This window comes from Cryptotermes secundus, unplaced genomic scaffold (assembly GCF_002891405.2).
Source record: "Cryptotermes secundus unplaced genomic scaffold, Csec_1.0 scaffold1016, whole genome shotgun sequence".
NCBI lineage: Eukaryota > Metazoa > Arthropoda > Insecta > Blattodea > Kalotermitidae > Cryptotermes > Cryptotermes secundus.
In genome coordinates, this window is record NW_019724759.1 from 945,064 (window position 1) to 961,264 (window position 16,201).

A 16,201-nucleotide genomic window follows, 5' to 3' on the forward strand; every position below is an offset into this window, starting at 1 on the left:
CCAAGCAGGCACAAGAAATTTTCTCTCCTTTACCACATCCAGACCAGCTCTGGGGCCACCCAGCCTCCTGTTCAGTGGATACAGGTGGCTTAATTTGTGCAGGTAAAGCAGCAGGGGCATGTAGTTGCTCACTCATCTAATGCCACTCTCCCGGTATCATTATGACATGGTTCCTAGTTAAGCACAGGGACAAATTTATCTTTTGGTATTCTGTAGGGAGTCTGTACTGTTATTAATGTTTTCTGTTGCATTGTCATGTCACTATGCCGACTGAGCTATCCCAGCCCTTGGCAATATAGTAATTTTTGATACATTAGTAAAAGTAACTGCTTAAAAGTTTTGAGATAGAGGTATTGCATAAGTAGGACACATATTTTATAGTAATATAGTGATTTAATTTTTACATTTTTTACAATTACTTAATGCCTTCTTCATCTGGAAGCAATACGGTCATGTCTTGTACATTGCGATCATTGCATAGCTTTCCACAGTCAGTTTGGCTGCTCAGACAGACATGCTCACTCATGCGGCTTAGCGATATGTGTGAAATTGTTTGATGATCACACTGGTATTGTTCCATTATCATTCATGGCTCATTTCTTAAAGTACTTGATAGACCAATTCCCATCTGTTGCACTCTGAAAGTAGAGGCCCTTGCAGTGCTAACCTTAACCCAGAAACAGGGATAGATCATTGTATAATTATGGCACAATTTCAAACGTATAGAATTATAACGATGTTGAGGGTGTTAACGTTTCCGACTTGGTGACAGGCTTATCATCTTCGTGGAGTGCGAAAGGAATGTGTTTACTTCCGGCGAGCAGAAACAATTGGTTGGTAGCCGTTTTCATTGGCGACGAAATTCACGGTGATGTCCTTGCCATCAGGCCCTTTGTAAGAGTAACTGCCTTTGACCTCCAAGGCTTCATTTTCACTTCCTGGGTTCTTGAGGATACCTTCTTCATTGCGGGAAATGCCGTCACTTGTCTGGAATCTGGAATAGAGACACATTCAGTTAACATACACCTATTTGTAATTCCTTTTCAAAAATATGGAAGACTGTCTGAAGGAAAGGAAGTTTGTGGTGTATGGAATGTCTTCACCTCAAATTATTTGATTCATTAACCCTTTCAGAGCCAACCTATACTGATGTCTGTCGAGTGTCTCTACAGGCCCAACCCTCAGTGTACTTGTTCTCAAGTCCTGTCATTTTCACACCAATGTTATAAATGTTGTATGTTCTTTGAATATTTTAATTTCTGTGGTTCTTCAAAGAACATAACTCAGACAATTTTTGGCATCAGAATTGCGACAATAGGAAGAAAAGCAGTAGAATCTGCAGTCATGACAACAGATGTGGTCTGGTGGATATATTGATGAAGAATTCGATCTTCTGGGATATAGTGCTATGTATTCTGTTGAAGTTAATGACTTTATATTCCAGAAGATAGAACTTTTCATACCTACCGCTGTGAGAACTTCAAATCATGGGTAAATCAGAGTTTAAAAAATATCAGAGTGAAAAGACTGACACTCCAAGACAGAAGTATTGGGTTTTTGGTCTTTTTCCATCCAGATTTTAAGACGTTTAAGAAACTGGATCTGTTTCCATCTTCAGGTGAGAAAGGAAGACACCTACTCAGTTGGGCCCCTTAGAAAAGCTAATCTCAGTCACTCCTCTATTACCTAGAATCCGGATGATGAAAAAGTCCAAAAACCCAGTAATTCTGTGTGTCATGCACCATCCTTAGAACCCTTTAGAATCTACTGATACTCCATCGCCCTAGAGTATTCAGTTTAGATGAATGATTTTTAAAATAGTTCAATTTCTTATTCTAATGTTTGCTACATTTCCTTCAATTTTTTAATGTAACCAAAAACCTGAGGGGGGGGGGAGCAGATGCTTGTCCGTCATGTTCCTGGTGACACCCACAAATGGCAGCCAGAGAAATTTCTAAATAACTGGGCTATTCTGGAATGTACTGAAGACTAATGTTTAAAACTTAGAATACTTCTGCCTTTAATTCAGAAAGGGTATTGAACTTCCCATAAATAAAAGTCTGTACTGATCTTGTAGGATTTGAGGTTCTTACGGAAATGATTTGTGAAGAGTTCTGTCTTCTTTTGCTTACTTTCTGTTTCATGTTGGTTTATTGCTTGGCTTGCTTTTCAACCCTGAAGATGGAGTCGACATGTTCCTCAGAATTGTCGGTTTACTTTTGACGATCTACACGGTGTTATATTCCAGAAGATAGACCTCATATGCTAATCTTGTCTCTCTAACATTTGATTCGAACTATCCGGTTTTATTCTAAAGGAATCGCTTCGAGCATGAATGCGCATATTCATAAATCTGGCGAAGTAACCTTGCAAGATTAACTCGGAGAACTTCGTTGAATTACTATTAAATTATTTATGAACACGATTTTGCGACCATAGAAGTGCAGCATAATGATCGGAGATGTTCTCTGTAATTTATTATTAAATTGTGACACTTAAATTACATTTAATTTGTATTGTAAATCACAGGTAGATGTTAACGTGTGCTTCTTTAATTCTTTTAATGTCACCATAGGGCAAGCTGCAAACATTTCAGCGTTTTCGGTAGAATTTTCTCATCCAGTCTCTATAATGGCACAGTACGGCAGAGGAGAAAACAAGCACTTTCTTATGGAAATATGATTGTCACTTTGTGTCTATCTTGCATATACAGCGCTACATTTGTCATATCTCGCCATATGTAACCAAAACGTGTTGAATGGGTGCTGCGCCAGCGTTACGCAAAGTCATGACGTAATGTAGGACACAAGATAACCTTTACTTGTTCTCACGGCAAAAAAACATGGCGAGCTAATGGCTGGCAGCACTTTTGTGGCGATGTTCGTGCTGTTTTCATTTAAAGTCACACGACGATTGGTTTGTTTATTGTGACGTACAGGTTTTGTTGTCGAACCTAAGTAAAAGGTGACATGCTGGTTATTCAAATGAATATAGTTACCTGAGAGGGACGTGGGCTCCATTACGTTTTCCCGAGACACAGGGACTTTCAATCAAGGTTAAAGCTATTAGTATTAAAAGTATTAAAATACTGTCACGTGACGGGAGTGACTATAAACGGTGTTCGGATTGTTGCATGGATTTATTGATCACTTGCAGATCGTAACCACAAATAACTATAACACTATCGCTATTTCCATACTTTACAGTTCACTAGAGCACGCGATCTAGTGTTCTCAGTCTGTTACTAGGCGTTTCCTGGTAACGGTTTCTAGCAAAGGCTATTCCTCCGCCTTCGGGCTCAAGTCCTCTCTGAATCGCGGATCCCTTCCATCTGAACTATTCTTGCTTTAGTTGTCCTTATAATCCCTTTGCACGGACTGAGTATAAAACACATTTTCCAGCAGTACCTCCATTGCTGCATGCTTATCCGTTGCTGGGGGAACGCGTTTACCGAGCCATTTTCTGGAAACTGCTCTGGTATATTTGTTTATCGCAATCGTTGCATAGCAGCGGCTCTACACGCTACATCGCTTTCCGAGTAACCGCAACATCTGTTGGTCTTGGTGATGAGTGATGACGTAAATAAAACAAGATGATGCTTCACTTTCCCTTGTATTTGCAATTTATTTAACGACTCTACCAATATTTGACACTATAGAGTGTCGAATACCGACCGAGCTATCGTCGCTTGTCGACGCATAGAGGGTGACTTGATTAAAAAGCCACGGAGTTGATAGTGTCGAATAGTAGAATAATAGAGGAATGATAAATTGGAAATAATTTGGAAGGAAGCGGTCTTGGTCTAATCGTAGCACTAGCCCAGAATTTCCCTGGAAGGGACTAAGGAAATCATCGACGAACATATTTGGGATAAACGGTCACCCGACCGAGATTCGAACTGAACATTTTCCGAACACAAGTGTAGGTCGTTACGGGTACCACTACAGCAATCTTGTGGGCTAATTTCTTCGCTCCCAAACGGAAGAGGAGAGTAAATGCGATGGCAAAATATTTATGACTGATAATTATGTTGTACACCTAATTAGGTTTAAAAACATGGCGTCACATGATCTTAACGGGATACGAACCCATAAATGACAAAATGTATGTCAGTTTCCTCTGACCTGACTAAATTAGCAAGTACGAATCATTTAAATGGATTAAAATTTCATCACTTACTAATTGCTACAATATGCCTAATAATAAACGTGTTGCCGTATTAATTCGTAAGGCTGTTTCAGTGTTTAGGAACTGACGAGAGTTTCATGGACTAAAAATACCAGTAGAAAAAAAAACAACTTACGTACAGTGAGTGTTTCGTACGTTCAAGTTCGTATGAAGTTTGTAACACGTGACAGGCCGTATGAAAATATCCGCCGTACAGAAGTTTGACTGTTGTCTCAGCCACTACCGTACCTCCTTTTCGACCTCTTCGTCATCAGCGAAAAGTTTGCCACCCAGTTGTGAACCGCTTTACACGACAAACACTTCCTACCGTAAATAGGAAATATTTCTTTATGAATATCCTTTACATTGAGTCCTTTTGCCCAGAAAAAACGCACAGCAGAACTCTGCTCTCCGGTAGTACACTCCTCAAGCAGGGTCGCCTTTTTTACTACTGAAACCAGCTTCTGAATATGCACGTCTGCTACCTAGACTGCCATGAAGCTGGACTCTGCTGCTACCTAGTGATAAACATAGAAACCCTATTACATCCATTACAGCTGTTTTACTTTCATTCGTGACCTATTTACTGACTCTCCTTCATACATAAATGACCAGGGATCGTTAAACGTTGGCGCAGTTCGCTAGTCAGAGTAAAGCTCTACTCGCCAGAGATTTCTGTACAAAATCCGCGGCCACCCACGGCTTTGTATTTACTTCGTGGCAGTCTACTTACCGTCGCTTACCATACAAGATATATGAAGTACTGTCCCCTGTATTATGAATGCCTAATATGTATACAAGGTATCATTTGTTGTTTGACATGTGTAGAGAAATGAAAACAGCCTGGGACAATATTAAATAAGTTCCAATTTTTTTCATTCTTCTCGGACGAGCAGTGCGCATGGCACAACACAGATCCCTCATCTCTGAAAAGTTGTTAGATTGTAGCGTACATTTAGGTCTGTGCTGATAACATGGAAATTCAACACGCGTAATCCTTCCAGCCGCACCATGGCCCTGGGGTCGACTCAGCCTCTAACAGAAATGAGTACCAGGAATCTTCCTGGGAGGTAAAGGGCGGCCGGCGCGTAAGGCTGACAACCTGACCGCCATCTGTGACCCGGTTGTCTACAGAAAATGTTGGAGCATTGACGTCTCACAACCCAATGGGCCTCCACGGTCTTTTACAGGGATAGCTTTACTTTGAAATCAAGTGTCCTTCTTAACTGAGTACGGCTGAAATTCACGAGGACGGGGCTCGAATTGAACTACGATATTATGAAACTGGTGAACAAGAAGTTAGAGAGGTAGCAAGCATAAATGTCTAGTCTCCCTCTACAATAATATTGTAATAATACTGTTTGAAATTATGGTAACAGTGCGCCGATAGAGCTCTGTATACGTTGGTTGCAGGCAGTACTAATTCTGCCAACAGGTAGATCTACCAGCAGTAGTCGCTGTGTCGACAGGTGTCGCAATTTTCAGGAAAATAATGTTTATTTAGAAGAGTTTCAGGAAACTTGAACTATATTTATTCGACGTCGGATGGTTCGAATGTGAGTACCTGTCGCTAGTCAGTAATGAAGAAGTCTAATGTTTTGCATGTATTCAGTGACATAATGGGGGGTTATTCTGAGTAAAGTGGAGTCCACCTCCATGAACTTACTGGAAATTGTATCCGTCCAATCCTACATCATTGCTGTAAGCTGTGATCTGGGCGTCCTTTGAAGATGACTGAGGAACGGCTACAGCGACGGCCAAAATGGCGGCGAATACCAGGATCTGTGTAGGGGAAAGAAACGTTTGTATTCGTTATTCAGTGCTCTTTAGATGGCTGTTACGCAAAGCCAAACATTAATAGGGAAAACAATATTCCCTTCCGACAGCGTGGTCTAAACGCCAAAGAATAAAACATGGTTGAAGACATTTTTTAACTCAGCAGACAATACCCGTGACTTTAAGGGGAGAGCACAGACTGAGAGTGTCTGAGAACAGGGTGCTGAGGAGAATATTTGGACGTAAGAGGGATGAAGTGACGGGAGGTTGGAGAAAACTGCACAATGAGGAGCTTCATAACTTTTACTCTTCTCCAAGTATACTTAGAATGATCAAGTCAAGGAGGATGAGATGTGCAGGGCATGCAGCACGAATGGGGAGAAGAAGAATGCATATATAGGATATTGATGTGAAAGACAGAAAGAAAGAGACCACTTAGAAGACCAAGGCGTAGGTGGTTGGGCAATATTAAATTGGATCTTAGATAGCATTGTATGGATTGGATTGATCTGGCTCAGGATATGGATCAGTGGATGGTTGATGTTAACACGGTAATGAACCTTCGGGTTCTATAAAATGTTGGGAAGTGCTTGAGTAGCTGTACAATTGGCAGCTTCCCAGGAAGAGCTCAGCTCCATGGAGTTAGTTAGTTAGTTAGTTAGTTAGTAGAGAATACAGATTTATTGTTGGGCGGGGGGGCTTATTTAACGATGTTGTCAGTAGCTACACTATATAGCGTCGAGTCCTAAGATGATTGATGAATAATGAATTGGAAACGATTTGAAAGGAATATAACTTTGCCTAATCAAGGTAATATCCTAGAATGTACCTGGAGAGACTGAGGAAAACCTAAAAGACCTCACGATATCTAGTGCCCCAGCCTATATTCGAACCAAGCACCTGCCGAATACATATCTAGAGCTCCACTGCTACACCATCCCGCTCGGAAGAACGATTCACACGTCGTCCTGAGTAATGAGGTATTTGAAACATAATTAATATTGAAGTCACGTAACGTACATAATGCTATGTAAAGTTAATTAAGCACCATGCATTGAAGACGCATGGAGACTGAACACATTCTTGACCTCGATACTAGATTGAACTGAGTGGTCAGCTTCAAGCCTCGGCCGTCTTACCACCAGGGAAAAGGCCTCCGATGCAAATTCAGTAGGAGGACGTGTAAGGCTGAAAACCCACTGACGCGACTAGTCGCGAGCGGCTAGCCACTCTTTGTCGCGCGCGTCCGTTAGCTGTACCTATTAGGCGTGCGACAGCTCTGCCGCCTGTATGCCGCGTTCCAAAACTTAACCGCGCGCGGCTCATAAAAGCAATACAAATAACGGCCGCGAGCGACAACACACGACAAACCGCGCGCGGCTTGTCGCGTCAGTGGGTTTTCAGCCTAAGCCCCAGGATCGGCATGGACACAGGAGAACAATTTCTTTCTCCCAGAAATCGAAAACCCATTCCACGGTCACCATACTTGTTGAACTATGACAGCTGTACAACAAGCTGTGAATAACCTTCAAATGCGTCGTTATTTTCACGGTCAAGTATAATTAGAATCTTCGCAGTACCTTTAAAAATCTATCCAAATTTTGTATCGATCCTAAACGTGTTTCATAACCACGCAAAATACCAAATTGCTGCATAAAGTTACTGAAATAAAACTGGTTTAAGTTGCACTGTATAACGGAAGTTTCAGAGTTGTAGAATGACGCGAGAAACTCGTGTAGCTATGATTGGGTGACTAATTATAAGAAATGCTCACTGCAGTTCTTACTGTAGCTGCGTTTACGGATAACTGACGACGAAAGTCATTGTTGTCATAGGTTCGCTTTATTGCATCATTAGACACACTATGCAGGCAGGTCAATGGGTTATATGACGCTTGTAAGTTATAATGCTTTCAGGAGTCACGTAATTACATAACCACACAGCGCAGAGCTTTGTACGTAGTTATACCTTTTCTCGCTCTTTCCTGAGCCTCTAAGAGATAAATTATCTTTACTTAATCTTAAGTGGAAATATACATAACAACATTCGTTGAAGCTTTCTATGACGTCATCGGAAGTGGCTGAATGCACGAAAACAAACAAGTGAGTTATGCGAAAAAACAAACAGAAGTACACGTTTTTCTCCAGGGGCATGGTTGCTTTCCCTGTCAATTCCGCAGTGCGTTATACATTAATGAGACTCGAAGGAGTGACACAAATTACGCAATTAAATTTTGCTCATGTACACTAAAAGGTAAAGTTTCCCCCTGTTTAATTAATTAAGCGTTGTAAAAAGGTAAAGCTATCCCTGTAACCGAACGTGGAGGCCCATAGGGTTGTGAGACGTCGAGGCTCCCACAGTCTCTAGACAATCGGCTCACAGATGGCGGTGAGGTTGTTAGCCTTACGCGCCGGCCGCCCTTTACACCCAGGAAGATTTCTGGTCCTCATTTCTGTTAGAGGCTGAGTCGACCCCAGGGCCATAGTGCGGCTGGAAGGATTAGGTCAATTGAGGAGTCCAGTGACCTTACTGAGAATCGAACCCGCTACTTTCTCCGGCTTGTAGCAAAGTGCCTCAGCCAACTATGTTACGGAGAGCCCCAGTTAAGCATTGTTTTATGAAGAAATATGGGGGAGTGGAGGTATAGCTCCACCATTACTGCCCTCGGCACTAGATGGGGGTGAGTGGTCAGATTATGGCACGGCCGCTTTACCCTTGTGAAACGAGCCCCTGTTACCAATTGAATAGGAGGTTGGGCACCGGAAATCGAACCCAGGCCTGTAGACCGTCTCTATACTGGCTGAGGTATCTCGTCTCTTCTTAGACGTAGGTGGAAGTATAATATTAAAACTAAGAAAAAAGCAGTCTAATGGGATTTGGCACCGTGTATATGTGGTGTTAACCGACGTTTCGGAGGAACGTATCGCCTCCATCTTCAGGGTAGAAGGAAAATATAAGAGAACCGGTTTTACCGGTTCTCACGGTCTCTTCGCTTGCGGATTTCTTATATTTTCCTTCTACCCTGAAGATGGAGGCGATACGTTCCTCCGAAACGTCGATTAACACCACATATACACGGTGCCAAATTCCAGAAGACTGCTTTCTTCATAGTCACCGCCGTGAAACCCTCAAATCTTACAATATTAAAACTTATCTTAGAGAAATCGCGTGAGGTGATGTAGACTGGATTGATCTGGCTCAGAATGGGGATCAGTGGAGGGCTCTTGTTAACACGGTAATGAACCTTTGTGTTCCGTGAAATGTTTTGAAATTCGAGAGTAGCTAAGCGACTGTTGGCTTCTCAAGAACTCGGTTCCGAGGACTTAAACGAAGTGCAATGGAAGCAGTTTAGCCTTGATGTATTTTGAGCTCAGTTTCGTTATTATTAAAATAGTGATTATGGGCGAAATTTTACTTGCAGTAGCATAGAACTGAAATTGAAATTACGTAAACCTGTCTCGAAACTTGAGATCGGGACTACGAACCGGCATCTCGCGGATAATAATCCTGTCATTTTGCAGCATTTGCTCACAGTAATTTAGTGAAGTATAACATTAGTGTGATTCCACGATAGTACGATAGTACGATAGTACAATACAGCTATTGTATAGGGGCTGATATTTAAGCTCCAACCTGGCAACAAGAAATTTAGCAAAACATATTTAATGTTATGTTCCCCATTCTTAAGGAGCCGGGATAGTACAATTGCCAACCCAGCCTCCTATCCCATGGGTACCGGGGACTCTTTCCTCGGTGTTAAAGCGGCCGGGGAGTGAAGCTTGTCATTAATCTCCATCTAATGTCTAGGTCAAGAATGCTGAGGCAGTACCTCCACTACCCTACACGCCTTCATGGCGTAACGTTTCATTATTTAACCACATGAACAATTTTATTATTTATTACTTTTATATTAACATGCCCTATTCTTATTCGTGTGCCTTTGTTCCATGAATCTGATATTACAAAGCAGGTATTTTTTATCTGTGTAACGGCCGCGCGTATGTACTTATGATACAGTGTGGCCCTTCAGTGGTTTGAAGTTGGAGGACACTGCTTTAGATTTTGAATGTACAAGGCCTTGTTTTGTAGCCAAAAATTATCTTCGAAATTTCCATGTTTACTTACGTTAATTTCACGCAGTTATCCATTTTGGGATGTTTTTTTTTAATTGTTAGTGGGGTGGGGCTAAGTCCCTTGTACTGCGGCCACTTTTGGCCTATTGTATCAGCCCCAGATGATAGGTGAGGGTGATTGTGGAGCAATTGGTGGAATTGGGGAAACCGAAGTACTCGGAGAAAACCTGCCCCAGCGCCACTTTGTCCACCACAAATCCCACTTGACCAGACCCGGGATCGAACCTGAGCCGCCGCAGTGGGAAGCCAGCGACTAACCGTTTGAGCTATGGCTCGGCCATTTTGGCATGTTATCTGCATAAGTAAACGGGGTCAATGAATAAGAGGCGCATAGAAACATCTGTACCATCACGTGATTATCTGACAGGATAAGGCCATGTGCTGTTTGAATCGTGGGGATGCCATGGTCAATGCCCCCAGGAGTCCAACTGCGTATAAATGCCACTTGATAATGGCGAATAATGATGTAGCCTGCTAAAAAATGTAAAAGCAGTCCATAGGTTATGACTCTCTCAAAATGTCACAGTTCATACCGTACCTGTGTATCTTAATTAAATAATATCTAGTTAACAGCTGTCAGACTGCTAATCTCATTGAGATCCCAGGTTTTCATGCCGATGATATGAAAATTACGGTATTCTGTGATTTAACGTCATGTAATTTGGTAGATGTGGTCCGCGGGTTCCTCCCAGACTTTCGTAAGTTTCACGAAACTACATGGCGTCACATCACAGAGGACCGCCATCTTGCTAACACACTGCTATGTTAGACCCTATACTGTGTATAACCCACGTTACTTTCCTAAGAAAATGTGATTGAGAACACAGTGTTTGTCTTTTTGTCTGTAGGTTTCTCAATTTTTGAACCAATTCGCCGTTTTTCACAAAATATGATGTTAGATATTATGCTCTTAGATATTTTTCCAACTTCGTATGGTTTACTTTCCTTACAGTCAATAATAAGAACATGGCGGACACAAACTGAAGAGGTGGAATCAACGCATAATTTGGGATAGTTAAGTGATATTTGGTTCCAGATATTCCAAGACTATGCAACTTTTATTCATGTAGCCTTCTCACAGAATATGTCGGCCTAGTGAAGATTTTCTTAAGCTATCGATTTGATGGCGATATCTTCTGAATCATCAGAATTAGGCGTGTAAAATTTGATACAGTTTGAGGCAATAAACATATCTACACGTTTCATGTCACATTTTGTTTCTAAGTCAACGATTACAAACATGATGACGGTGCGAAACTTTGAGGTTATGTTTGGTAAATTTAATGTAGAAAGACTATGTACATAAGTAATGGTCTAAGTTCCTTACAATAATAGTACATGATAATGACGATGATAATGTTATAATAAAGGCAATGGGTAAAGCTATCCCTGGAAAAGTCCATGGAGGTCCATGGGATTGTGAGACGTCGAGGCTCCCACATTATTTAGAAAATCGGCTCACAGATGGCGGTGAATTGTCAGCCTTGTGAGCCGGACGCACTTTTCCCCCAGGAAGATTCCTGGTGGTCATTTCTGTCAGCGCCTGGAATGATTAGGTCGGTTGAGAAATCCAGTGACCTCTTCGGGAATCGAACCCGCCACCTTCCGCTTTGTAGCATAGTGTCTCAACAAACTACGGTACCTACGTGCCCCTCAATAATAATAATAATAATAATAATAATTATTATTATGGATCTATATGACTCGAAATGTATGCAGTACGAAAGTATGTTGTACGCGGAGTTCTCGGAACTCCTAGGTGATATATGTAACGAGCGACAGCTACTTACCAGTTTCATGGCTGATGATGTGGTACTTTGGACGCGAGGTATGAAGGATGCTGTAAGAAGATGAGCAGCCACGTTTTATACGATCAGCTTCGAGGGATAATTAACTCCCACCTAAACGAAATGGCTTCAGCAATCCTCCTCCTCCAATCCCCTCTACATGTTAACCTTTACTTATTCATTGAGGCTCTCGCTGAATACATACATACATGATTGTCCAAAATCCCTTGACACTTAAATTCGTTGTTTCATAAGATTTCGAGCCGATGACGACACATGCAGTTAATGTTTTCCTTACCGGTCGCGCGAAGAGCAGATGTATTGGCTGAAACCATATCCGTCCAGTCCCGTTCGGAGTGACGGCGGGAACTTTACAATTAGCGGGGAGCGACTGGGGCCCTCGCCCGGGGCCTTCACAGATTTTACCGAGACATTCGCTTCTCTAAAACCCAGAAGGTCAGTTTGAATTTTAGTTGTTACGAAAAATAAGAACAAATGAAAGGGCATTATCATAACTTGAATTTGTTGTTACTGATAGGGGAGTCCACGTTTTTGTCCCAGGGCCCCCTAAATAACTAACTTCATGGAGATGAGCCCTTCTTGAGAAGCCGCCAGTTGTGCAGCTACTCAAGAACTTCCCAGCATTCTATGGGACCCGAAGGTTATTATCGTGTTACAGTGCTCCCTATCCTGTGTCAGATCAATCTAATCCATCCAATCCCATCCTATCTCTGTAAGATCCGTTTAAATTTTGTTCGCACACCTACGTCTTGGTCTTCCTAGCGGTCTCTTTCTTTCTAACTTTCCCACCAATATCTTATATGAATTCCTCTTCGCCACATCCATGCTACATGCCCTTCCCATCTCGTCCTCCTTGACTTGATCAGCCTAATTATACTTGGAGAAGAGTACAGGTTATGAAACTCCTCATTATGCAGTTTTCTCCAACCTCCTGTCACTTCATCTCTCTTCGGTCCAAACATTCTCCTCAGCACCCTGTTCTCAAACACCCTCAGTCTATGTGCCTCCCTTAATGTCAGAGACCAAATTTCACACCCATACAGAACGACAGGCAAAATTATAGTTTTGTATATTCTAAATTTTATGTTTCTAGACAGTAGACGAGAAGACAAAAGGTTCTGAACTGAATGGTAGCAAGCATTGGCCGAGTTCAGTCTCCTCTTAATTTCCTCCTGGATAAAATTTTGATTTCTTATAGTCGTTCCCAAATATCTGAACTGAGACACATTTTCAATTTCTGTCGCGGGGCCTCCACAACCCTAAATCCGGCCCTGAGTACCATTGTTTCTACACGACATTTGAGATTCTCACTGAGGTAGCTGCGAATATTGTGACGTACATGTTTCGGTGAACTGTCAGGGTCTTCTCTATGCAACATACAGTGAAATGGCAGGATTACTGATGAATGCTGATGATTTCAAAGGGATTCGGAAGGAACCTGTCCGGCCTAATTGCATTATAATCTCTGAAATTGACTGGAGAAGGCCACGAAAAACCTCAGCCAGTTTAGCTGGTGGGTGCATCTAGCGCAGGGTAGGGCGAAGTTTGTGAGGTAAGGAGAGGTTATCGGTTGCGGGAGTTTTCCCGGGCCTCATTCCAGAAGTTCGTTGGGCGAAAACTAAGGAATAAATGAAGATGTCGGTTCACACAAGATCTACACGGCGCCACATCCCAGAAGACGCCATTCTTCATAGTCACCGCCGTCGAAACCTCAGATCTTACTTATACAATAATTATTTGCTATGCAAAAATCACGTGCAATAAACCTCTTACCTTCTTGTAGAAAAATACGCTACTGTATTTCTTTAGAAATGTTGTCAATAGTTGATATGAATGAAAAATAATACTAGTATTATAGGCAAATTTTTACGGTAGCTCAGAGGGGCGTGGTTTGCTCGTCCCTGGTATAGAGCGCACTGCCATGTGTACCCTTCGTCAAACATTACGTTGATCAGTTGTGAAAGGTAAATTTGTCCCTGTACTTAACTAATTAAGCACTACGCCATGAAGGCATATGGGGGAGTGGATATATAGATCCATATTTTCTTGGCCTCGGCACTAGCTGGACGTGATTGGTCAGATTCAAGCTCCGACCGCTTTAGCCCCCGGGACCCATTGGAGAGGAGGCTGGGTGGACCCCAGAGCCGATCTGGACGACGTGGAAATAAGAAATTTCTTGACCCTACCGGGACTCAAACTCCAACCCGTAGCCAGTCGCTATACCGACTGAGCTATCCCGGCTCATTAGAGGATCAATTGTAAGCGGATGAAATGGGCGGGACATATAGCAGAAAGATCAGTGCATAGGCCCTACGAAATGTTGATCTGGAAACCTGAGGTTCGGAGACCACACGGAAGGTCTAGGAGTAGATGGGAGGATAATGTGATAATGAACCTTAAAGTACTGGGATAACAGAGTATTAATTGTATTCATTTGGATCAGTATGTGGACCTGTGGCGGGCTCTTGTTAACACAGAACGAATCTTCGGGTTCAGTAAAAGGAGGGAAATTTGTTGAGCAGATGAGCGACTGTTGGCTTCTCAAGAAGGACTCTTTTCTGTAGAGTTAGTTGTTTGGCATGAAGGTCAGATAACCGAAGAAGTGGTCAATCATAAAACATATATTAATTTTTATAAAGTACAGCTTCTTCGTTTGCGTGCTTTCCTCATTAAAAAAAAATAGTAATAGGCTTATGTTATCACCATGCTGTCTGTATATCTTTGTATCCACCCTATTAACTTTTGAATCCCTGAACCAGTCTTTATGAAACTCTGTATGTGAGTCATGACACTTCAGCCCAGCTCAATGACTTACTTCATGAATCCCTACCATTAATCTCTGTGTCTTTACGTGTATCCCTTTATCGTTGCTAGGCAACGGCTCAGTAAAAACGTTATCGCGGCAACGAATACACACGCAAAAATAGAAAAATTGTTGGACGCGACTTTTTCTATGCGATCCGTGTCGTATTGGGGAAAGTAAGCGATGAGTTCTTTCTAGAAGTTCTTGTTTTTAATTCTGATTTAATATTTTGTATAGAATTACAAATTTTTGTGAAACGAAATGAATTTCCGATGTACCTACAACGCCAGAGGCAGTTTGTTCATAACATACCCCTCGGTAATGTCGAATATCAGCTTCATATTGTGGTCTGGTACTTTGTCCACGTGTTTAATTCCCGCTACCACTGAATGGATTTAGGTGAAATTTGGTAAGAGGGGTTTACCTTGAACAATACTGAACATGAAAGATTTGAGGTTTCCACAGCGGTGACTATGAAGAAAGCAGTCTTCTGGGATTTGGCACCGTGTATATATGGTGTTAACCGACGTTTCGGAGGAACGTATCGCCTCCATCTTCAGGGTAGAAGGAAGATATAAGAAATGCGGTTTTACCGGTTCTCACAGTTTCTTCGCTTGCGGATTGCTTATAGTTTCCTTCTATCCTGAAGATGGAGGCGATACGTTCCTCCGAAACGTCGGTTAACACCATATATACACGGTGCCAAATCCCAGAAGACTGCTTTCTTCATACTGGACATATTTAAGGTTGGTCTCTATTGGCTCATTAAAACCCACGTGTCTATTTTACGTGAGGCTCAATTTCGGATTTACAAATTTCTAGAAAAAAATGACTTATTATAGAGACACATGGCAGATGGCATATAATCAGTATTCCATATATAATCGTTTCGAATGTTTACAATCGGTTTCATTAGAAAGTACAGGCCTATGATTCAACACTCATCGATGTCAAACAGAAAGGCCACGAATGTATTAGCACGGACGCCATCTTGCCGTTTCACGTTCTATAAAATCATTTCCTTTCAGGTTAGTTATTTAACGACGCTATCATTATGGATGAAGAAAATACAGCGTCTATGACAGGATGATCAGTGAATGTGGAGCAGGTGAAGGAATGAGAATTGGCGGGGGAAACCAAAGTATTCGGATAAACCTCGCCTCAGTGTCATCACAAATCTCACGTGATCAAATATGGAATGGAGCCTGGGATGGCGCTATAGGAAGCCGGTCCTAGGGAGTTATTACTTTAAAAATTGCTGATTTTTAAAGAGTTATTAAAATAGATGATATCAAGACTCAGCACTAAGTGTCACTGCGCTGTTCGCACTTCAGATGTTTCCTGATGAAGGTAATTGAAGATCTGTAGATTCTACAGTGTTCTGACGATGGTGCATAACACTCAGAATTACTGGGCTTTTGGACTTTGCCCATCGTCTGGTATCTAAAAACTTGAGAAAATAAGGTTTCGGAAACTTGATCTGTTTCCGTCCTCAGGTGAGAGGGGAGACACCT

The 16,201-nt window shown here is 41.9% G+C and overlaps 1 protein-coding gene across 1 annotated transcript; it reads right to left on the reverse strand.

Annotated features, from left to right (window-relative positions):
- Positions 1-373: 373 nt before the first annotated feature.
- Positions 374-11,971, reverse strand: LOC111863017 (endocuticle structural glycoprotein SgAbd-5). The gene is made up of 3 exons (XM_023848952.1): positions 11,867-11,971; positions 5,834-5,949; positions 374-994 (listed from the first exon to the last, which is right to left on the reverse strand). The coding sequence occupies exons 1-3, from the start codon at positions 11,873-11,875 to the stop codon at positions 808-810; spliced, it is 312 nt and encodes a 103-aa protein (XP_023704720.1). The 5' UTR covers positions 11,876-11,971; the 3' UTR covers positions 374-807.
- Between the last annotated feature and the right edge of the window lie 4,230 nt (positions 11,972-16,201).